Source organism: Centruroides sculpturatus, unplaced genomic scaffold (assembly GCF_000671375.1).
Source record: "Centruroides sculpturatus isolate CEXI.00-Female unplaced genomic scaffold, Cexi_2.0 scaffold442, whole genome shotgun sequence".
Classification (NCBI taxonomy): domain Eukaryota; kingdom Metazoa; phylum Arthropoda; class Arachnida; order Scorpiones; family Buthidae; genus Centruroides; species Centruroides sculpturatus.
Window position 1 is genome coordinate 225226 of NW_019384718.1, and position 26732 is coordinate 251957.

Below are 26732 nucleotides of genomic sequence, written 5' to 3' on the forward strand. Positions count from 1 at the left end.
GAATTGTCTACCTATATACAGTATATACGTAACGAATACATATTGCAAAAGTAGCATGGGTCTGTGAGTCGGATATCGATCGGATATCGATGAAGAAGAGAACACGAAGATTATCAAAATCAGTCACGAATAAAACAGAAAATAATTAACTAATAAAGAAGTTTTGCTTTTATAATAATACTAACATGACGTTACGTCTTATACGAAGCGAGTGCCCATCAGTGGCCAAGCGGTCTTCGTACCTTGAACACTGGGAGTTTGGTCGTGGATTCTCGCCTTGCACGAACGGGCTAGCCACGTGGAGTTTTCCGGGTTTTCTCCACGTCTGTAACGCCTAAAAATAGGGGCTAATTTCCCTAAAAATACCTCTCGGAAGGCATTCTCCCTAGGCGGATCGCCCAAGTGTTGCGTTGCCATAACAGAACAAACAAACTTATATGAAGCAGAAATGAAATCTGTAACAGTTGCGCTGTGCACTGTTGGAGAAAAAAGTACAAGCTGTCTCTGGTATAATTAAATTGACGTTTTACCGAACCGCAATTAAATGTAAAAAACGAATTGTTTTTAGACTTGCGAATTCATAAAACAATTGAAAATTATGTAAAGTAAATATCAGTAAAAAGATAATTTAATTGTCAAGTTCATTACACAAAAATGCCTACGTACTGTATACTATTATCAAAGACCTAATAATACTTGCCTGTAAACTAATAGCGAAAATATAGCTGTAACAGCTGTATATTTAAAAACTTCTGAGATGGCATCGATGTGAGCGCAACAAAACGAGGGCAAACAATTAACGAAACGTAGTGTCGTTATTTAAACGTAAACGATGCACAGAAAGTTGGAGATACAAAACATCTAAAGTAGCAACACACGTTACAATGGCCATGGTCTGAGTTTAAAAAGCCAGTGGCGTGCCGTCATTGGAAGCGGGGGATGAGCCACTTCCATTGTATTTTCTAAAAAATAAATACAGTACATATTAATTTTAATTATGCGAAAATAATCGCATAATATTTTATTATAACCGCATTATGTATCTTATTACAAATTTCNATACCCCGACTTACGCGAATTCGACTTACACGGTTATCGCTCGGTCCCACCTATCGCGTAAGTCCGGGGTATGACTGTAATTAGAAATATATAAACATTTATATAAGAAAATGTTATAACAGATGGCGCCACATACAATTTCAGTTATTTCTCTCTCATAAAAGCCGGAAAAGTTACGCAACTCGTTTCTAGGCCTTTTCTCTATTTAAACTGGATTATTCAGCACGAATATCGAACATTCAACACAAAGTACAAGTTCAGTCATACTCGTACTGAATTTATTATATATTTGAGTATGTGTGACAAGTAAAATTATTCAATTTGAATTTTGCATAAATTTGTAGTACCAGCGTTAGTAAAAATTATGTGTGATATGAATTGTCTACCTATATACAGTATATACGTAACGAATACATATTGCAAAAGTAGCATGGGTCTGTGAGTCGGATATCGATCGGATATCGATGAAGAAGAGAACACGAAGATTATCAAAATCAGTCACGAATAAAACAGAAAATAATTAACTAATAAAGAAGTTTTGCTTTTATAATAATACTAACATGACGTTACGTCTTATACGAAGCGAGTGCCCATCAGTGGCCAAGCGGTCTTCGTACCTTGAACACTGGGAGTTTGGTCGTGGATTCTCGCCTTGCACGAACGGGCTAGCCACGTGGAGTTTTCCGGGTTTTCTCCACGTCTGTAACGCCTAAAAATAGGGGCTAATTTCCCTAAAAATACCTCTCGGAAGGCATTCTCCCTAGGCGGATCGCCCAAGTGTTGCGTTGCCATAACAGAACAAACAAACTTATATGAAGCAGAAATGAAATCTGTAACAGTTGCGCTGTGCACTGTTGGAGAAAAAAGTACAAGCTGTCTCTGGTATAATTAAATTGACGTTTTACCGAACCGCAATTAAATGTAAAAAACGAATTGTTTTTAGACTTGCGAATTCATAAAACAATTGAAAATTATGTAAAGTAAATATCAGTAAAAAGATAATTTAATTGTCAAGTTCATTACACAAAAATGCCTACGTACTGTATACTATTATCAAAGACCTAATAATACTTGCCTGTAAACTAATAGCGAAAATATAGCTGTAACAGCTGTATATTTAAAAACTTCTGAGATGGCATCGATGTGAGCGCAACAAAACGAGGGCAAACAATTAACGAAACGTAGTGTCGTTATTTAAACGTAAACGATGCACAGAAAGTTGGAGATACAAAACATCTAAAGTAGCAACACACGTTACAATGGCCATGGTCTGAGTTTAAAAAGCCAGTGGCGTGCCGTCATTGGAAGCGGGGGATGAGCCACTTCCATTGTATTTTCTAAAAAATAAATACAGTACATATTAATTTTAATTATGCGAAAATAATCGCATAATATTTTATTATAACCGCATTATGTATCTTATTACAAATTTCTATACTACACTGAAAAAAAATAAGATCGCTATTGTATATTCGAATATTAGTGGCGGAGTGGAAGCGCCGTATCGTCAGCATCCAAAAATCCACATTGGCGCACGCGCTTTACAGAGGACCAACCTGACCCGGTTTAGCCGGTGGAAGCCTAGGACCTCGGGTGGATGCTACACGTATACCGCATCCAATTCTATCCGGGACCGGTTAGCCGCCCGCCCGCTAGATATTTGGCCGCCCTCGCCCGATTACGCGAATCGCGAGTAGATTTATAACTTAACCCAACCGATAGAAATTTTCTGGTATGTTTTTACGACAGTTCTGTATAGTTGACAGGAGTTTTAAAAAATCCATTAAAATATTTGATATATTTATTCCGCTCTCCGATTTTATATTACTCACGGATTTCAATGTTAAACCAGTGATATTACGATTTCGTGTGTCCCATTTTTAAGGGGATGTAGAAAAAAATGTGTACAATTCTTGTATAATGTTAAAAAATTAACTGTTACTTTGATGCACGAGGTACAGAAAAAGCTCTAGAATTTATTTTCCTTAAATTTACGATTTATGTATCCGTTTGTCGTAAAAATTTGTCTTTCCACTTTTTGAGACTACAAATATTCGAGTACAAAGTAACCGGTTTCGACTTATTTCTACTTAAGAAGTACTGTAGTTGAATAATTAAGCGATTAGGGAATTGGGGACACAAAACCCTGACGAAAGAGCCGAAATTTTACTTAAACCAAAGCTTAACCGAACCATCTCTAGCCGAATACAGTGGAGACTGATTTCTTCGTAATATTAGATGTACAGTGGAACCTCGGTATACGTCTGCTTTAGAATACGTCCTGTTTGAACGAAACAAATTTTGCTCGGTATACGACTTTTGTTCGGTATACGACTTAATTCAATTATATCCTATCTATGAACAAGTAGCACTATCGGTGTACTACACCTGACTAGACGTTTTCGGTGCTACGGTTTATAACTTTGTTAAATTTCTTCTGATTTTAATTTGTAAGTAACATTTTATTATTTTTATTAATCATGAATTGCAAAAGGGCAAGGGAAAAATAAAAAAATGACTAGAATCACAACGGTACTGAAAAAAGAGATTGTTGAGAAATATGAAGGTGGCACGCGTTTTCAGGATTTAACGAGATTAACTGCTGCATTCCGTATTCCGAGAACGGCGATATCGACAATCGCGAAAAATAAAGACATTAGAGGTTGAGGCGCACGTTTTAAACGTGTAAACGTGTACGTGTGACGTTCGGCGCCGCTTTCCCGTAAGCCTAAAAGTTTGACGATGGTGTTTGAAATGTCGAGCGTGATTCCACCGACTATCCAAACACCATTGTCAAACTTTTAGGCTTACGGGAAAGCGGCGCCGAACGTCACACGTACACGTTTACACGTTTAAAACGTGCGCCTCAACCTCTGTATTATTAAATTTGCTAACGTTGCGAAAGGGGTTAAATCAATTTCTAAACAGAGATCGAAGACATTAGATCGTGTCGAGAAATTGCTTTTGCTTTGGATAACTGAAAAATAATGTGCCTGCGACAGCGTATCGGAAGAAATTATTTGCGAGAAAGTTAAAAGGATACATGCTGATCTCGTGAAAAATCAAGCAGAAACTAGCGAGGAAAGCGAGGTGTTTAAAGCCAGCCATTTTTTTTACACGAGAACGGATTAATCATTTTTACATTACTTCTTATGGAAAAGGTTGGTTTGGTATACGTCCTATTCGGTATAAGTCCAAACATCAGGAACGGATTAAGGTCGTATACCGAGGTTCCACTGTAATATAAACAGAAAATTTTCCAGTTCGTTGAGAGTGACCAAAAAGTTGTAAATTTTGGAAATTTCCGTGGACACTTGGTCCTAAAACGAATTAGTTAGAAAACAAATGACTATTAAGTTTAACATATTTAGATTTTTAGATGTATGGTGAGAAACGTTTAAAATCTACAACAGCCCTGTCGCGTCCTATGAGATATACTAGTGATGCCATAAAAGAGGTATTTGACATTGACTGGTATCGACACCCTGGGGATTTGTCAGTCTGCATGTATGCACGCTCTGCAACCGTCTTCGATTCCATCCGTTAGCCACTCGTAGGGAGCTATTTGACCAAGTGCATTGTTTTAAGATTTAAAAAGTAAAGAATATTTTGTTATTTTTATGTACGTTTCTTTACAAAGCTATATTTAATTATAATTTTCTTTAAAAGTATATTCGTATAATTGAAGAATATTTTGTATGTACCGGTACATCCACCACACATTTTATTTCACCGAGTAAGTTTTTATTACTTTATTTTTAATTTTAGCCCTTATATCGTGGCTAGCGATTCGGAATGTAATTGTGATATTAAAAATACATTTAGAGAAGTCTACGGTTTTTACTGGCTTATCGAACAAACGAATACGAATGGACCCTAGACCATCACTGACGCGCAATTAACTGATGCCCCTGGAAGTCGGCTTCTTACAGAAACACAGCTTCCCTATCGTCAAATGTCACGGCACGCCACTGTAAAAAGCGGTAGTCCGGCAGTTCTCAAGCAACAGACTAACGTATTTGTCGCTCCGAAAACTTTTCAAGCAACTACCCAAGAAACAGAAGTTAGATTAATACAGCTTTCTTTCCGTCCTGTGGGTACTAAGAGGGCCCTTTTTAGCAAGCGCATTATGGGTTCGGGTGGCCCAAAATAACGCAGCGGGTAGTGAGGACGGGGCCCGACATATTCCTGAAAAATTCCCGATTTTTTCCGGATTCGATCCCGGATCCCCCAGCTTCCATCTGGTCTTCTTTATAAATTTTATATTTAAATTAATCACTTAATAAAAGCCGCGTTTCGGAATATATTCGATCCTTTTTTTCTCTGTTTATTTGTATAAACCCGATAGAAAATTTCTGATCAAATGCGCTAAGGAATTTATCACCCGAGAATCCATTTTAATTCATTAATTCGTGAACAATAATTTCGATAAAATCCATTGTTGGCGAAATACACAGGGAAAGGAGGAAGAAAATAGCGGATACGTTGCGACATCTGGACGATCTGTATCGCAGTATCTGATTGGCCATCTTTAATTTACAATCGTGTTTTCTTTTCCTTAGCTGTAAGGATTGTCGCTAATGGCTGGAAATCGACATTTTTTTCAAATGCTATTGGAAGTGTGCTAAAATGTGAGATTTTGCAGAAATTGACAAGTAGAATTAAATTAGAAAATGGCAGGTTTTGAACCTCCTCCTTCCTATTGTGAAGCGACCAGACAACATGCCTCTTTGGGAGGAAATCTTACTTTTGTCGATTTTATACCTCAACCCACCGAATCGGGCATTTTCAACGTGAAATTCGAACCTTTTGGGTGAGAAAAACATTTTTTCCCCTCTAATTTTTATATATTTTTACACCATTAATGTGTTAAATAATTATATAAATCTTTTAGTTTGATTAATAATAATCATTTTGAATATTTCCTTTCACATTTTGCACTTATATTATGAGAAAAAAAATTATGAATACTAAAAAAGTGATTTGTTTGAACCATCACTTCGCCGCCATGTTTGATGTGACTGAGACCAAATCCAATTTAGAAAAACTTGCATAGTCTGTTCTGGAGGGAACGGAGTTTATTCGGTTTTATGTGCAGTAAAATCACGCTTACGTGGGCACGTTTCGGGCCCGCAACTTCCACCCTTGCCGGTGGAATGGTCGCGTAAATGGGGCTATGGAAAAATTAACCTGGGTTAACGATAGGATATTGAAATACGGAGTATGTGCGTATGTGAATGCGAACTGTTTGCAATGAGGTTCGTTCAAGTATGGTACTAAACAGAATTGTTAGTAACCGTTGACAGAATCGATACATTTATGAAATGGTAAAGATTTATTTTAATACCATAATTTATCAGGAAAATTCGGAAAAAAGTTATTAAACGGAAGTGCGAGATGTGCAGAAGTGTAGTTTTTATGTAGGCGTGTAGGTGATTTTCTTTACCGAGTGTTTCGAGTGACGTAGACCGGTTGTCTCTTATTTATGGTTATGTTTTTATAAAATATAATTGGATTTTGTGTAAAATTATTGAACAAATATATATAATTGTCTTTCTTCTTATAAAATTTTGGAGATAAATTTAATCTGTCTAGAGTAAATAAAGATTGTTTTATGTGAATGTCATTTATGGGCAGAAACTTTGCAAACTGTTCCAAAACTAAAGCAACAAAACTCAATTTTATTTAAAGTTTAATGTTAGGTTTTCCTATTCTGTTGACTGTGTAAATGGAGATAAATATCACTTTAGGACACTCCTATCTTGGCCAGTCAATTGAGTTTGCCAGTGATGATCGAGATGGATGATTTATGTTAAAACTTGTGCAGTTTTACTGAGAATTAAGGAATGTTTTAGTGTATTAGGGATTGATAGTGTTTATCTGAGTAATGGAAAAAACTTGCACAATATTTACAATATTATTTATTTGAGATCTAATAATTTATTTGTTGCATCACATCATGTTTGAATTGAAATTTATTTTAAACACATAATTTGTATTATGACAATGTAATCTGTTTAATTTCTTGTTTATATAAATAATTAAATTGTATTTTAGCTGTGATAAGAAATTTATATTATTATAATAAACCTTTGTAGAGACAGATTATTTTCCAATTTCATATATTTTCAGTTAACAAATATGATCATATTAATTTTATAAATTCATAGTTTTCTTGGTAATCCCATGAGAACAAATGCTTTGTCTGAATTCATATTTGTTTTACATTTATATAATTGAATTAAATATAGTGTCAACTTTTCTGCTGCTGTTCTGAGTTACTTAATTTATTTAGAATCTTAAATTGCCAAATTCTTTTTTCAGATATTCATAAAAGAAATTCTTAGATAAATCAAGAATATTAAAAATAATTTCTTCAATAGAACAATAATTAAATTTTAATGATTTTTAATACAGACAGCTAGATGGCCAAGGCAGTTAAGATGTAAGCTTAGTGCTGTGGATTCAATCTGGTTGAATAATTTTTCAGAAAAGTTTGGTCGGCAGTCTGTACCAAGTATGTTGGGCCCTATCTTTTACCACTCGGTTGCCTCCATTGTGGACCAAACCCAAGACGGGTATGAAAAAAAGCCCTCTTAGTGTCCACAGCACAGAAAGAATCAAAAATGAAAAATAAAGGGGTGGTAGCCTTTGATTTTCAGATATTTACATTTGACATTTGGACAACTCACTCTTCTGTAATACTTTCCATACCTCTAAGTTACTTTTCAGATGCCCAATTTGAACTTTTGTGCATTTTTAGCCAAGAAAAGAAATTTTTGGCTATCATGCACTGGAAAGTTTTGCCAGTTGTGATTTTGATAACAGCATTATTATTTTGGAAAATTAATTTTTACTATTTCACAACATAATAAAATCTATTACACACTTAAATACTTAACTGGAATTAAGCAGTGAAAGTGAAGTGTATGAACTGTATATTTCATTTTTTTTTTAAATCTAACATATTAAATATAAACAGAATCAGCAAAAAAAAAAATTAATTTGTGGTTTTAATGTTTTAAATAATGTTCTATGCATTATAACATATTCATTGGTAACAGATAAGATAAAGAGAACTAGAGATTGAGATTTAGGAATTGTAATTAAATTATTTAATTGTGATTGTTTTCTTACTATTTAAGAAAAAGTGACATGATTTAAAGAATTATTTATTGATTATAATAATAATCAAAGTTAATTAAATTATACATTTGATGATTTTACAGAAGTTTTAACTTTTATTTTGAATAAAAATATAAATATTCTTGTTATTAATTTGACCATTTAATATTAATTTATTTTGTTTTAAAAATGGTTATATTTATTTATTTAATGAAATTTTGTAAGTTTAAAATGAAGTTTAATTGTATAAAAATAAATTTGTAATATTCTATATCAGCGGTTTCCAACTTATTTTAATCGCAGAATTCTTTTCATCTTGATGAAAAGTCTGACTTGAAAAGTTTGAAATCTAACAATTTTTACTGATTATAAATAAAATAACGAATCAAAAATTTGTTTTTAATTCTAATAAAAATGAAAAAAATTTAAGGCATAGAAATTTAAAACATGCAATTGATTAGAAATAATGAAAAATTGCCTAATGTATTAAAAAAAAAACACTAGTCTTTCCTTGCAATCTATGACATACTGGTGAAACTTTGAATTCGGAATAAGATACATTATAGTAAAATTAATAAAGAGATAGCTCAATAGTGGGCTTACAGAAGATCATTGACAATTGTTATTATGAAAAAACTTTGTGGTTTCTGGAATTAGTACTCTCTGAAGTCAATTTCAGTATTGAGTTTTTATATATATATATATGCGTAATTGAACCAGAACACACTTATCTCAAACTGGATGATATTCAATAAAGTCTCAAAAAGCCTTAGATAAGTCCAGTGTAGAACAGTTTTACACAGAAATTATTTAAGATTTTTTCAAGACTTTATTGGTTAAATAATTTTCAGATAATTGACATTCTAGGCTACTTTATTATAATTTTAAAATACGAAGAATCAAACACACAAGAATACTGTTTGGGAGAATTAAATACAAGATTTGATTCTCCCAAAGAATATTAGGCTCAATAGGTTTTATTTTTCACATATGTGAGCCATGCAGAGTGTACGTACGTCTGTTATTCCTAAGGAATATTAATAATTTTTGAAACTTCATTTAAATAAATTTTATGTATATTTTTTAAATTATAAATTTCTTTAGTGGAACCCTACAGTTCCACAGAACACAAGTTTGAAACTGCTGTTCTAAATAAATCCAAAACTATTTTTGAAAGCTTTTTCTTTGTTTTAGTTGAATTTATGAAATATAAATTTTTGAATAACAAAATATTATTAGTTAAAATATTTATGCATATTATTGTTGTATAACTAACTGAATTTTCTTTTATCAAGACATTATGTAAATTTTTTTATTTATATCTGTTGTATATGATACATCTGCAGCAATTATTTACAATAATTATTTTGATAAGATCAGCATATACATTATTTGTGAGTCAGTTATGTAATGATCACATTAGTTCAGATATTTATTAATAATAAGTAAGATCATCCAAATACTTTTGTGATAAAATTGCCTTAGCTTAGTAAAAGTTATTCAAATTGCTTGATAGCATCTTCACATGTAAAGATGTTTTAAGTATAGAACGGAGGTTACAAAATGAAGCACTTATTAGCATATAAGTTTATTCATGCATAAGTTCACTGATCCTTATGGACAGTGAAATTATGCATGAATAAACTTATGAATGATATTGAATATTTGATATTCATAAAGATGGATATTTCTATATCATGGCTTTAACTCTAATTCTATGATGATGATGATTTATTCATTTTTGATTATCAGTAATTATGCCATTCAAAAATTGTGTATCTCAGCAATATATGGAGAAGCTATCAAATACATTTGTTACCTTGTATAATTTCTTTGGGACTACCATTTAGTCTTACATATGACTTTGTCAATCGATGTTTCCTTATATCACAAAGTTACTTACCATATTAGACTAAATATCCAGCAAATTTGAAATCTGAAGTGGTCTGGATTTGTGAACATAAGCTAAAAGTATACACAAAATATAAAATAAACAATGGAAAGTAAGGAATGAAATTGTATTTAACAAAATGTATGCCAGTAGTCACACTGGAATTGGTATTGTGCAATGCATGCACCATGGAAATGAAAACAAAGTGACTGCCCATCAAATTCAAAACACAAAATTCTAATAATTCTGGATTTCTGAAAGCTGGATATTTGGTCCAGTAATGTATCAGTATTTTTGTTATTCGATTCTGAGTCAAAATATTATTGAAGTTCAGATATTAGTCTGATCAGTCTTCATACAAAAGTTTTATTTTTAACAATTAAAAATTATTTTAATATATTTTGAAAATAAATACTCACCTCTATTCATCTTAAAGATAGATTTTATTAGGGAAAAACATTTGTTTTACTTAAAGGCATTTGTAAATTTTATCTTCTAATTGATCTTGCGTGATCCTTACTACCAATTTTATCCTCTGTTATATTAGTGCCAATGCCATGTGAGAAATTTTAATATTTTCAGAATACTGCCTTTTTTCATTCAATGTTATAAACAAGTTTTTGAAAACAAAGGCTTTATTGTATTTTTTTACATCAATGCTTGTACAAAGTGTCAGAAAATTAATGAAAAAACAAATTAAGTATTTAATCTCAACTAAAATAATTTTTGAGATCTTGATCTTAAATTTTTGTTGTTTTCTATAATATCTGCATTCTCAAGTAGCTTTTTGTAGCTTCAGTTTGGAGAATGCATATCTCTAAAGCAAAATAAATTAAAATTTAGATTTTTTGGAAATTATGTTAAAGAAATATTGAAAATTACAAAAATCTTTCTTAATACTGTAATGTACAGAAATAATATATGAAAATTAAATTGAAAAGAAACAACTGTGAATTAGAAGGAACCATGATAATAAACACATTAAAGAAACAAGATTTTGAGGGTCTTAACTTAAAATTTTGAGTATCCAATGGTAACAAGAGACTTACATTTCACATTTTAAGTTAAACATTGGAAGCTAGTTATCTTATGTACTTATTATTTGATGATTGAATATTCAATGTAAGCCTCTTGTTGCTATTAGATGTGAAAGTTTTAGTATTAGAAAAATTAGTTAAGATTTGGCACCCTATTCTTTGTCAAAAGGTCGTAAAACTTTCCTTATGTGTTTTTATGGCAAACCAAAATTTCTTGATTAGAATCTCCTAGACCAAAGTGCTTTATTCTTTAATTAATTGAAAATCTTGTGAGAGTCTTGTGTGTTGCTGTAAAAATATTTTTGGACTATACCAGGTATTAATAGTTTTGGAAGTTATTGATTTAACTTAAAATATACATAATATAAAGTTTGTTTTCAATGCACGAGTTGCTATACTAAATACAATTTTTACTTAGAACACTAGTTTTTTTTTATAGAACAGCCATGCCATTTTTTAACTTGTGACCATGTACATATTTTGATGCATACTCTTCTACATGGCTAATAACTTCCTTTTCAATGACATGGTACAGGCCTTCTATTAGATAACATTATAATTAGTTTACATTAAAAAATTATGATTAAAAATGTGTTTTTTTTTTTAAATTTATTTGTAAATGTCATTTCTCTTTGATAGTATTTCCTTGGTTATTAACTAAATTTATTGTATCAAAAACAAATTTGATCAATAAGTCTATGTCAGTCTGTCTCTCTCTATGATCAAAAATTAATTTAAATACTTCACAAATTTTCAACATTTCATATTTGTTTCCAGAGATAAGAGTAGAAAAGGTTAAGCAATTTTCTTGAATTTAACTGAATTTTATTTGCTATTATTTTTTTACTTTCCTGATTTAAAAGTTAAAAAAAATTAATTTTAAATATAAATTTAATTTTTTAAATCAAGAAATTTAAAATTTTATCACTAACTCGGAAAGCTGCATTATGTCCAATTTAATTAGCTAATTGCACAATATATATGTGTTACTGTAATCTGCAATATTTAGTGATATTTTATATAATGTGAAATATAATTTTTTTGCTTTTTAATCTTTTAGTATGAACATGAAATAGAGAAACTGAAACATTTGATGCAAAAACTTCAAAATAAATTATCAGATACAGAACAAAAATTGACTCAACAGGAAAATATCACAGTTCAAGTTGTATCTGAATGGAAGACTCGTTTAGAAGCAGGAGAAGAACGTATAAGAAAACAACAGGATGAAAAAGATCAACAGATGAAAAATATCATTACTAGGTTTGTTAATTATTTTAATAAGTTTTATTTTTATGGAAGATGATGATGATTAGAAATTATCTCACAGACAAACAAGTGCTTTCATATTTATTAATTACAAAATACAGAGTCCTGACTTTTGAATAATATAGTTGCATGGTATAAAGGGAGTTCCATTCCCAGGGAAAAAACAAATTATAAATGTCTTATTGTGATGGGAAAAGTTCTATGTTTTCCCATCATAATAAGACATTTATAAAGTTCTATGTTTTTACAGAGAAAGAGAGAGAAAACAAATATGTTACAATGTGTAATACATTATTAAAATTATTATATGCCTCTTGCGTTTTATCCCAATTTGTTTCTTATCCCTTTATTTTATTAATTAGTTCTCAGTAGATATGTTGTCGCAAGGATATTGTATTGAGTCTGGATATATTGTGTAAAACTCCAATAAGAAATCTAACTGAAGAGGTCACAGCAAAAAGTGCCAAAATGCATTTCAGATGTCAGAGTTGGATGTTCATATTATATTGGATAAAATAATGGTCTCAAGTCTGTTTGTATGATAACCTCTAAAATAACTGGAATATAACAGTAATTGAGAATATTATTAAAATGTTATTGAAATGTTAATTTTATTGTATTTTCTGTTTAATCTAAATTAAACAGAAAACACAATAAAAATGAATTTTCACAAATGATTTTGATGTCACTGAAACTAAAACTGGCAGAAAGTGTTGCCACATATCACAAAATTTGTATTCGCTGAAAGTACAGTAGAGTGTCGATTTTCCGAATCAATTGGGGACTGGGGTTGTCCACATAACTGATATTTCGTATAACTGATTTACGTACGAAAAAATAGTTTAACGTATCCGATGTCGAAATTTTTATCTGTTGCGTGTCGCTTCGCGTTGAATTTTCGTCAATGTTAAGCCTAACAAAGACTATTGTATCGTTAAAAATTTTTTTTTTATTTTGTACAAACAAAATAAATTTATTGAAAAATATAAAAACAATAAAAAATTATACTTCAGATGTTAATTTAGTATCAAAAACGTAAAATATTTGAGTAGCCCGAGANTAAAAATGTGTTTTTTTTTTTAAATTTATTTGTAAATGTTTTTTGTAAATTTTAAAACTTACATTGAGACAATATCTTAATTTTTACAATTATTTTTTTGTATGTAACGTTACATACTTTATTTTATATTTGCATAATCTAAAACATAATTTGGTTAAAATTACACATTTTTAAAACAACTATAGGAAAAGATCTTAGCATTTACACTATTCCTCTATAATTTACCAATAATGATGCATAAGATAAGTGCATGATAACAATCAAGTTTTGTCATACATTTTGTATTATTAAATATATATTTTATCCACTAATAGATGTTACTATTAATTATTCCATCAAGTTTACTTAAGTGAAACTAAAGAGCATCAAAACATGTGATCAAATTTTAGAAAATGACAGGGCTGTTCTGTAAAAAAAAAAATAGAAGCTGTGAAATAAAAATTAGATATAGTACAGCAAATAATGTACTGAAAAAAGTGAAATTAATTTATTTAGATAAAATGTAGTTGTTTAAACTAGTAGTTTTGGTTTATTTAATGTTATTTTTCTATAATTTTATTTATTTTGCTTTAATTAATGACATTTGTTTCAATTTTTACAATAATATAGTTGTATTCTTAGGCCTTCACAGTATTTATATATACTTTGTAACAAATTCAATATAAATATGATATGGTTTTTATTTATTTATTTAACGAATTAGTGTCCTCATTGAACAAGCAAATGCATGGCTATCATCAAATCCATCATTAGAAGTTAAAACATGTGAAAGCATAGAATTTAAATGTCAAGGCCGGACTCCAATGGTTGAAAAAATGACATATTTAGAATTCAACGAATATGGAACACGTTATATAAGAGGATTAAGGTGAGTATACAAATAAATGTTTTAGAAACATGTCCTTTGTGTATAATGGATTCAAACTGAATCAATCAATCAAAGTAATCACTAATCTTTATCTTCAGTTGCTATACATTTAACCTCAAAATGTTTTTCAGCCTTTTTAAGGTCATCATCAGTTAACATTCTTCCAAGATGCACAATTGAAATGCACACAACTGATGCATTGGGATAGGTATTTGAATTTTGATTATTCCATTGTCAGTAATACTCTTTCCGAAGTTCAAATTTCATTGAAATTACATTTTTATGGGTTTGAATTTTGGAAATCGTATTACTGGCAATGGAACAATAGAAATTCAAATATCTGTTCCAATGTATTGGTTGTGTATGTGTTCTATTATGCATATTGGAAGAATTTTCACTTATGATGACCTTAACAAGGCTGAAAACATTTTGAGGTTAATGTATAGCAACTAAAGATAAAGGTTAGTGCTAGTTTGAGTGATTGTCCTTTTGTATATTTTCAAAATTGACTTATTATTGATATCAGTTGTGAAATATGATAGTGTTTCTGTTAGCCCTCTAAGGCAAACACATAAACAAAACACACAGTAAATATGAAAAAGGAATTAATTTATTTACATGTGATTTTCTCTGACAGGTACATTTATAGATGCCAGCTCTAGGCCAATTGCAATTATGCTGGCAGTAACCCAAAACCTGATTATCAGCAGAACAATTACAAAACTTTCTCTATCCGACCATGACATACCAAGTTGCAATATTACAAACTTATAAAATACAAAAAAGTTGTAACAAAATTATTCTTACAACTAATCTTTAAGATTAAACTTACACCTAATATGAAAACTAACAGGGAAAAAAGTAGAAAAAAGTGGAGGGTAGTCAAGAACAAAGGTATCTAGGTTCTTAAGATGTCTGTCAATTTCCATTGTCTTGAGAGGCCATGTTGAACTTCTTATAACAATAACCACACTTTCATTGTTTTAGCTTTTTGTTCCTGATATCCATGATTACCAAGATTTCATTTACCTAGCAAGGAATTGTAAATGGTCAAGTTCAATCCAGGACCATTCACCACTTGATATAGGAAAAATGGCATTCTTTACCTCTTAGTAGCTCAGGGAATGAAACTTAGCTCAGTTGATGCCAATCTATCTTTCATTTCATCTCAGGAATTTCAAAGATTCTTTTATGAAGTTCCAATTTCACACATATACTTGGGTTAAGGACATTTCCACACTCCTGCCTTCTCTCTCCTCAAAAATGTCCCTTCTTCACCACATTTCCCTCAGGTAACCTCAACTCCTCAAATTGGTTCATCCATGTAGTGTCTCATACTCCAATAAAGGAAAAATTAAGAGGATTAGAAAGCTCCAGAAGGGAGAAAGAACAAAGAAATAATACAAAAATAACAAAACTATTAAAACAGATTATGGCATACAGCCACACACAATGTTCATTAAGAGAGAAAAATGCTAAAACAAAACAAGTAAAACAGTAAAGCTGTATTTGGGACAAGACTATGTTTCAGAGACTCACTACTAAGCAGGATCACTTTGATGCTCAAGGCAGGTCTCATTCTCATTCTCCAATCTTTGGTATTGCTGGTTTTGAGCATGATAATTCAAACTTTGCCTGCCATGACCACAAGGCATTTTTGGTGAAATTAATTTATCCAATTTTGAAATTTATCTCCATTGCGTGTCGTCCTGGGTTGAATTTTTGTTGATGTTTAATGAAAATTTCCTGTTTTTGAAAAAAATAATCTTTGTTATTGTACGTCTGAAATTATTTTTCATTTTGCACAAACAAAATATATATATATATATATATTAATAAATGTGAAAAGAAAACAATTATATTTCAGAAGTTAGTTTTAATATAAAATTATAATGACTGGTGCCATCTACTTTCAAAAATGTTCTGATGATGAAACGAGATATCTCGGGTCAACCGGTCAAGATCAGCATGTGGCGACCAGAGATATGTTGGGAATAACATGGGACAGGTAAATGGGTTTTTTTTCCAAAGATTTGTTTGACAAAATTTAATTTTGCACCATTTGCATTTCCAACTTTCCAACCAGCAATGCATGCACAAATCTTGCACTACTGCCTGTTTGTAGAGAGTGTTGCCATTTTGAATTTTATTTTAACTCGATTCTCAGTCCCCTGAGTACCGATAAGTCTGGTTTTTTTATGCATGCGTGATTTGGGCACCTAATTCTCTGTGCCAAATTTCAACTTCTGACATGTACTCTTTAATACCTCTAAGCTGGTAACACAGCAGGGAGTACGATTTTATAAACAAGACAGTCTTGTCAAAAGAAATACCTGAACATACTATGATTGATTTACAGTTAAAAACCACCTTAAACTATATGGATTTCTAGGTTTATCTTCTATTTTCATGATCATATACTCAACTTAACCGCTAAATCTTTGTCAATCTTTGCTAAATCTTTAACTGATATATTAAAAGGAATAAGTCATATTTCTGTGTTTTTTTACTCCTTTGAAAATATTAAACTAAATTCAACACAAATTTCTACATACAGGGGTTGCTCTGTAAAATTTTAAAATATCACCAATCATTTGCCAATTTTTTTTTGCCATTTTAAATTATTTATTTCCACTAGTTTTACATACTAATTAATGCAAGTGCTGGTAGCCTTATCACTTTGGTGCCTGGAAAGCACATGTTAAGCTGTCACTTACAAGGAGAGGATCAGAAGTTTGGGTCTCAAATTCAATGAAAGCTGGTGAGCATGTAGTCTTAAACACAAAAATTCCTTGTCCAAATAATAGACCCACTTCTGAAGAATTTCTCAAAAGCAGGCTTCTGAAAATTTAGTCTTTTGTTTATTAGTCTTTGGAAAGTATTCATTTCTTTGAGTGGCAATAGCCAAGTGGATGCATTATGCACTGGAGTTATATGATATAGGTTTGAACCTTTCAAATTTTAGTTTAGTTTTGTTTTTTTTTTTAAGGGTAACTTTATTATTTTACCTCATCATTAGTATTATTATTACTATTATTATACTTCATGTTTAAAACTTACAAAACAAGAGATTATACATAGTGACATCATTTCCTACTTAGCAAAAACAAGTCTCTGTAGATTAACTCTTTTATGATGTTAAATAAAATTTTTATTTCTTCATATTTATTTTAAGATATGATAGTATTTGAAGTGTAAGAAACATGAGTGCATGAGGAAATTATCCATAACATTAACAATTTAAAAAATAAAATACTGCAACTATCTACTCTATTTTCATATCAGACTTGTCTTTTTTGTCCATATGCAGTTATGTCTGAAGCTTATTTGCTTGTGAGGACATGTATGTAAAATATGTGAAAATAAATGTGAAGAAATAAAAGTTTTGTTTAACAATGTAAAAGAGTTAAATCTACAGAGGCTAGTTTTCACTAAACAGGAAATGACATCTTAATTTTCAATTTCTTGTTTTATAACCTTTAGATGTCAGGAATAATAATAGTAATAATAATGCTATTGATGTGGTAAAATAATAATGTTACACATTAAAAATGACAAAACTAAACTAAAATTTTGAAGGTTGAAGCCATATCATCTAGTTCCAGTGCATAGTATTTTATTCACTTGGCTATTGCTGCTCAGAATCACACAACTTTCAAAGACTTATAAGCTAAACACCGAATTTTCAAAGATTCCATTGTTGAGAAATGCCTGAGAAGTGAGTTTTATTATTTGGACAAGAAGCTGTTTGTGTTTAGGGCTACACACTCACCAAGTTTCATTTGAATCAGAGACCCAAGCATTTGGCCCTCTCCTTATTAGCAATAGGACTCATTTTTGAATAATTTGTTAATGAATAATTCTGAATAACACATTTGATTACAATGTTTAAACAGTATTTTACAGGTTGTGTCATGTCAAAAAAGGTTCTACCGAAAAAAAGATCAAAGTGAAAAAAGTCACCGTAAAAAGTCCCCATATTTTCTGTCAGTTAATAAAAAAATTTCTAATCTGGAAATACCAGGCAGTATTGCACAAAATTGCTTTTGGTTCTCAATGTCACTTTCTACTTTTATGCCGGAACTTGCCATATGACGTCATGAAATAGCTAGGTGTTGGTGCATGGGACTCCTATTGCATGGAAACTCAACATTCTGCTGTTTTTTCTGATGTGTGATTTGCGATTCAGTTTTACACTGAATGTGAAAACAAGTGAATTAAGGTTTTTATTGCCACTTTAATAAAGATATCCCCAAGTTGTGATTTTGGCACTATACAGTGCAACCTCTGACATATGAACATTTCAAAAGTTAATTACCTCACCATTTTCAGATTATTGTTGTGAAAGCTCGTCAACATTCATTAAAAAAAAGATCCATTTTATGAAGGACTTGGATCATGATTAGTTCAAGATCAAGCTTGTGTAATTCAGTAATGCTTATTGGAAAATCTTAAAACACATTACCATAGCATTGAACTTGAGTATGTTGCTGTTTGCTGAACCATTATTGATAGATTTTGCATGTGTTCACTTGGACATCATTTAATCTGATAAATGATAATTTTATAACACAGCTTATATCAGCAAAATCTAAAAACAATTGCATTTTGCTGCATTATTGATGCCTCACAATTCAAATTTCATATGCAGCATAGATCCAGAAAGGAAAACATAATAGCTGATTAGCTTTTCCTTTTCATAATCCCAAAAATGTAGTTTTTGCAATTATTCATATCATATACAATGATTACATTGCTTTGTTACCTCCAGCTTATATAGGTAATAAACATAGATCATTATTACTGATAATGCAGCATGTGTTACCACTAGACCTACACTGACCATTAATGCAACAATGGTGATTGTTTCAAAGAAGGCATAATTTAAATATTACATATTTATTATATAATTCTGATGTTATATATCTGTAATAGCTAATAATAATATAATAATTACAAATGATGATATTTCTGATAACAAACCTGTCTTTAAAGCATGATCCACAGCTCAAATTCTTCATAAACATGGAATAAAAGAGTTCTTTATTCTGGCTTATACTCTACAAACAAATACTCATTTAACATGCAAATTGAACAAATATCATTTGTTTAAAGAAGAACAAAAATCATATTGAAATGCCCTCAAACATAGGTTACTTCTTGTATTTTACTTGTACTTGATACCTCATGACAGAGCTTAATCTGATATTCCCCATTTCACCTGTTACATGGATTCTTTCCTTTGTCCTTTTTTTAATTATATATTTTCATTGTAAAAATAAAGAAAGATAAATTTTAATTCTGAGAAGATAATATGAACAAAAATATAATTTGAATATTTTTCTTTCTTATGTTTCTTTCATTTAATATATTTGTTATAAAATTATAAATTTTTATTAATAAAATTTTATTGTATTAATTTTATTTCAGTTATAATTTAGTAGTAAAAAGCATTTAATTTAAACATTCTTATATATGGAGGGTGTGCTGGAGTTTATTTGCCAAATAGTGGAAATATATTTTACAAGTGGAAATGAGGTAAAAATGCTACATGAAGTTTGACTAGGAATGCTTTTTTGCAAATTATTTCTATGTTTTAATTAACATTAGTTTATATTGGGTGGTGGACCTATATCACAAATGCCTAAAGTAGCACATTGAAATCACATGTGCCAGAAATCATCTGACACATACGATTTCAATTTATCATCCATATTTTTCAATCATCTTTTCAGTTTATCATTTTTTTCAATCAGCTTTTTTACATTTATCCTAACTAAAGCATATTTGTTTAATTTCTTTAAATATTGTTATTCAAAGTCTAAATCTTTGGTGCACACAAACATCTTTAAAGCTAATTATGCTTACTATATGGCATGTGGACTCAAAAAGATTTGCCATCCGTGGTCTATGTCAATGCTTGTCTTGTAAAGCATTTTTATTTTATAACTTGTTGTCTAATAACTGTAGACATGTTTTAGGATTATCTATCCCCTCTTCAATATCAAATGGAGTATTTTTCTTATTTCTTATTAGTGTTTTGTCAATACATCTCTGCAAAACAATCATAAAAACCTTTATCCTACCAATAACCTACTGTACTTACTGATTTTTAAATGAAATTATTTTTTAATTCTAACTTTTTGCTTTTCTATTATCAATACTATATTACTGCGCTGACTGAATCTTATTATATTCATGGAATGTAATGATTGTCAACTAGTCCAGGATGTATAGATTCTGTGGGGAAAATGTATTACTGTCATATAAGAATATTAATGCAGGTTTCATAGAGAAGAGTACTACTCTGTGTTTATATCATATCTATTTGCAATTTTTTGACCTATAAATGAATTCATGATGTTCATGCTGCCCTTGAATAATGAAGAATTGCATTTCTTTTTGATAATACACCTGTAGAAAGTAGTGACTGCTTCATCTCAACTGCAAATGTCATGAAACACTATTTGAGAACATTGCAAGCTAATGAAAAATTTACATAAACAACACCCAGTTGTGTAAGAATTGTGCCCAACTGATTACTGAAAATGAGTGTGACTTTTGTAACTGGAATGTAAATGCAGTAACAAGTGAGAATTGTTTTTCATCAAGGATATGATGATAGATAAAGTAACTTTTATGAAAGGGCCATATTCAATTATAATAATAATGTTACGGGACCCATAATATTGCACATGCTACCAAAAAACTTTCAAAATAAATTTTGTTGTAATGTTTGGTTCGGTATAATTAATGCCCCATTCATTGCCATTCTTTCTGTCTGATTGATTAAATACTTTTTTGAAAAGCTCTATGAAAAAATGTATCAATTTTGAAAAAATATGTCATTGCTGTTTTTCCGAAACAGTTGAATTTAATTATATGGTTGCCCATCACACTATGCTAGACAAGCTAAAAAACTAGTTGATGAACATTATCATCATAGGTTACTCAAAGCAGACTGGTCCTCTAGCCTCTTAAGTCACCAGATTTTGTAACTCTAGGTTTTTAAATAAATAACTCCTACAAGCACACCGGGTTGTATAAACAAAATTACGACTTACTTAAGCCTGTAACCGATGCGAAATCGTAAAATATTAACGCACAAACGTTTTTGGAACACCTTCCATGTTCTTCCTCAGGTTTTCAAACTGGATTTTTTATATTCTGGAACACCGCTATGAAATTTTTCAAAAAACGAATGATGATATTTCGAATGCTCGGTGTCCATTGCGCACACGTTGTACATGTTGTGTTCCCGGTTGTTCAGAGTCCCATTCAATCTTCTAATCATTATGTAATTTCTCTTGTTATTCATACGATGTGGTATTCTAGCCTTCCACGTCATGTGTCCCTCCGCATCATTTGGTGTTAAATCAATCTTTACGAATCATTACGCAAAACGGCCTGCCAAGCGTATGAAAGAGCCATCTCCTCCCGTGTATTAATGCACTCCGATGAAGTGTGCGCCTTAAATATCTCCACCACCTCTAGCCATTTGAGATGGTCCATCTGTGTCGTTTTAACTATTAATGTTGCCCCTGCGAAGTCAACCATAATATCCGGGTCAGAAGCATACACCGACAGTGACGTGGTGGCTCTGTTGTGACGTATGTCTGTTTTGTGTTCACTCATTCTTACCCCCATCGAGCGTTTCGTAGACCCTATGTAAACTAAATCTCTGACGAATCTTTCATCCCTAACAGGGATCCAATATATTCCCGGCAATTTTATCGGGTCAGACGGGTCCTTCCCATTACGTAGTATGTCAAACATAGTTGAGCCTCTCTTGTAAGCAATGTAGACATTACATCTTTTGGCTATAGCTGTGTATACTGATCTCAAGATAGGGTTGAATGTAAGCGAGATCCTTTCCACCTCAATGCCGTGGTTGTCTCTTAATGTCGTCCTAGAGGTGTTGTGTGACATTAGTGCTTTTCCATGGCGTTCTACGATTCTTGGAACGAGATTGCGGTAGCCATGCATAACAGCGATGTTCTCAATGCATGTTAACTCTTCGCTAAGTGCCTCTTGTGTAGATGAATGAGAATATGCTCTTCTAACTAAAGTTTGAAAAACGGCCAATTTGTACTGAAACGGATCACATGAATCGCTCGGTATGTATGTGGGGTTTGCACACGGTTTCCGATAGACTGAAGTGTGAATGTTGGGTCCTTGAATCTTGATATTTATATCTAAGAAGTGGACATTAGTGTTGCTGTGTTGATCCACCTCGAGTGTTAGCCCATATGGATTATCATTCATAGCTTCCACAAATCGTGCCAAGTTTGGGGATGTTTTCCATACAACAATAATGTCATCTATGTATCTTCTGTATAGCATGATGTACTGCATGAATCTTGGAAGGGTCTTAGATTCGAGTTGTCTCACCACTAATTCACACAAGTCTCCGGACACCGGACTGCCTATCGGGACCCCTCTTGATTGTGAATATGTTGTCCCGTTGAATTGAAACACAGAACTATAACAAATAAGGTGCGCTAATTCCAATATGTTCTGGTGGAGCGATATGTCGTTTACTCGTGCGAATAGATTTTACGATTTTGCATCGGTTACAGGCTTAAGTAAGTCGTAATTTTGTCTAGGTTTTTATTTATGATATATAGAACTTTAAAAGATAAGGTTTTACACTACAGAAGTACTTTCGTGTCAAGATTTAATGCAATGAATTAATAACTCAAATATCAAGGGGCAACAGAATTTTCAGGAAATTTATAGTGTAATAAGTTTGGCACTATATCAATGTCAAGTTTGTATTGACATGCGAAGATTGAAGCTGGTAAATATGATATGAATAAACAGATAAAATAAACACATTTGATCTTTCATATTATGCAATGAAAAATCCATTGTTACTTATTTCACATTCTGCTTCAATATTTATTTATAATTTTGTACTCGAGCGTTTCTAGCCAAAGTTCACACACAAAATTTTGTTTTCTTATTTCCACTTGTAGAATAAAATACTCCTGCCAAAATGGTAGGTAAACTGCTGGATGCCCTGTATATATGATAATTGAAGTAGGTATCAATTTAATATTATTTAGAGAATTTACAATTTTGCATTTAACTTGATTAGGTTATGGGTTGTACCAAGAAGTGATGCAAGGCATCCTCCTCAAAAAATTGGTTATCTGAATTTAGTGCCACAGCCTAAAGAACCATCATCATTATTTGGTGCTGGACAGTTTAAAACTTTAAGTGATATTCTAGAAAAATTTAACAAATCTGCTGCAACTAATCCTCCTGGTAATTTTTTCTGTTAATTGAAATATTTATTTATATGGTATTAATTAAAAGATATTTAACTTATAAAGAATTAAAGTATATTTTATATTATTTTTTAATCAGGAAGAATACTTTCTATTGAATCACAGGAAATGAAATTACCTAGCTGGTCTAATTTTGATCCAGATCGCTCATCATGGACAGAACACGGTAGAGGTCAAACACATTTTGTATTTGTTGTTAGAATATTTTTTGAATATGGTCCCCCAGCTGCGGAAGAAATTGGTAATAAAAATATTTGTTTTTTAAATACCGTTTTATATATTTTAATTTATAATTTTATTCTTAAGTTTTTAATTTATTTTTACAATAATATTTAGGAATTGCAGATTTTGTTCCAGTGATGCTTGCTGATGGCGGACTTTTTTCAATTCCTCAGTTTGAACCTTTTTCTAATGTTATAGCACGAGCTTCCCAATGGTGTGAACAACAACAATTTCTTAGATTTTGTAATGCTCAATCATTAGAAATTAAAATGAAAGGTGGTAGGTTATTTTGCTTAAGGTTTTAAAAGAATATAACTTTTAATATTATCTAGTTATTATTTTTCATTGCTACAGGTTCAGTTGTTGACACACAAAGAATGAGCTATACAGAACATGGTGGCAAATCAACTTATTATGTTAGAGTTTTACGTGTGACGTATACAAAACCTGCCGAGTCTTTAATTATGGAAGCCTCGATTAGAACACCGGTTCTTCATTTATCATGTAAAACTTTTATACCATATCAACTGAATACAAGCATGTTTATCCCAGAATTTGAAAGCCTTACTCAAACAAAAGAAAGAATGAAAATATGGGTTCAACTTACAGGTAAGTTGAAAAAACTTTTTTTTTATAGTTTTTTGGTGATTTCATTGAGATTATTCTGTTTTAGGAGCAAGAATGTTAAGTGCAGAAACTGTTGCAATGAGATTGTTAACTGGTGGAGAAGCTACATCTGGTATTGAAGCGAGTTTCACTTATAATCCCGCTAATATGAACGAATATTGGATTTATATTATTAGATTATATTTAGACGGATATTACAAAGAACCTGAGCCGCATTTGCTACCACCGCCACCTCCAGTGGTAAACAAAACTTGTGCCATTTTATAAGTTGTGATATAAACAGAGCAGTAACTTGTCAAATTCTGCACATGCCCTATCTAATGTGAATCTCAAGATTTAAGTTTTTTGTAAAAGAAATTAGTATTTATATTTTTATATTTGCAAATATCCTTTTACATATGAAATATTTCTTAAATTGCCTTCAAAATAATATATATGCAATCAAATAAAATAATTAAGAAATTCTTTTATATATTTTGACAGTCATATGCTGTTATTTTTTTATTATGTATTGACAAAATTTAAATTTAGTTGAAATTAAAAATCAACTAAATTGTTGCACAATATAGAAGGTAGCTTGAATGTTAATTTATATTTTGAACAGTGTTTAGTGTATATTGAAGATTTTTATGAAGTATTTAATGTTAAGATGAAACAAGCTTGTCAGAAAATTGATAATATGAAAAAGTGCATGCTGTTGTCAATAATATAACATAATCATTACTTATATCATCAATAATTACTAATCATTTAAAAGTTTAAATTGTATTTTCTGTTCATATGTTGTTTTAATACAGTATATCAATGCATTATTTTAAAATTTTTATTGAATAATTATACACCATAAACATTTTTTAACTAGTAAAATGAAGTCATACAATAATAAAAATCCATTCTTATTTCACTGCCTGCACAACTATGCTCAAAATACATCTTAAAGTTTGCAATCGTAACTTCCGTAGAAGGTGCATAACTGAATGTATTGAATATTTTAAATATGATTTCCTTAATCTGATCATCTTCTGAAAAAGAAAATTATTAGATCTATAGAAAAAAAAGCTTGATATTGCTTATAACAATGGAAATTTTTGAATACATTTAGGGTAGTATATTTAATCTGTTGAATAATGTGAATTTTATTTTCTGTAATTTTACATTAATAATAAACAGTCTAGAATAGACTTTAGCTAAATCATTTATTTTAGCTTTTCAGAACTAATAATAATGAATTCATTGATAAAAAAAGAACAAATATAGATGAAAAAATGTTCTAAAGCAGAAATAATCTAATATGCATATATATTTTTAATCCTAATAAAGTTTCAATTGGAAAAAATACTTAAACTTTAAAATTGTTCATTGAAGTTTGAAAAACTGAACATTTACCATCTGCTTTCACATAATTACAAAAAATAATACACATACTGTACATTATGATAAAGAAGCAGCAAATGAACTTAATCTATATAAATGAATATTGTGAAATGTTAAACTCTCTTGTCTTTGTATATCAGAAAAATCAAACTTATCCACTAATATGTCAACCTAATACCCAATATTTGTGAAATTTCTCGCTTGTTATATACTGTTAAGTTTAAACTATGCAATGCTTGATGATTGAGCACCTGTTATAACTTTCTATATTTAATATTTTAAGTATTGTAGTATTTTTCTGTATGATTATTAATTATACTTAACTTCATTTTCTTATAAAATGTAAAAAGTCATATTGTGTATATGATTCATTAATTAATTATTACATTAAATCAATTTGTATATTTCATTCTTTGTATATTTATCATAGAAGGTTCTACTATTTAAATAAAGAGATCCATTGTTATTCATTGCACCAAACAGGTTTTTGAAAGAAAAGTCTTGTTTTTATGATACAGTAAAGAAAAAACTTTAACGAGTTTTGTGTATATGCTTTACAAATGTATTAAGCAGGGATGGCTGGATAGCCTAGTGGTTAAGGTGGAGTCTATCACTCTGAGGACTTTGGATTAAATCTAGATGGGTGCACTCTGATGGTAATCCCCTTTATCATCTGGCTTGCAAAAAGATTCTTTTACTGTTCACAGAGCAGAAAGAGTGGAGTAAATCATAAGAAGGGATGAGTGGAGTGATAAAAGTTTTCTTTATTAAAAATACAAAGACCTTAATTTTAAAATAAAACGATGTTTAATACCAATAATAATCAAGTAAATAAATTTACTAGCAATAATAAAGTAAATCTATTTACTAGCAAACCCCGCCAGGCGTTGTTGTGGCTCAAAATGTA

At 30.7% G+C, this 26732-nt stretch overlaps 1 protein-coding gene across 2 annotated transcripts; it reads left to right on the forward strand.

Annotated features, from left to right (window-relative positions):
* The first annotated feature begins 5497 nt into the window (after positions 1-5497).
* On the forward strand, positions 5498-26732 carry LOC111627967. 2 transcript variants are annotated; one of them, XM_023371671.1, is made up of 7 exons: positions 5498-5872; positions 14145-14309; positions 23410-23579; positions 23682-23843; positions 23939-24103; positions 24179-24433; positions 24498-26732. In XM_023371671.1, exons 1-7 carry the CDS (start codon positions 5733-5735, stop codon positions 24716-24718), a joined length of 1278 nt encoding a protein of 425 aa, XP_023227439.1. In that variant the 5' UTR covers positions 5498-5732; the 3' UTR covers positions 24719-26732. The 2 variants fall into 2 exon arrangements, with proteins under 2 accessions (XP_023227439.1, XP_023227440.1); XM_023371672.1 differs by having other exon boundaries at positions 23939-24100.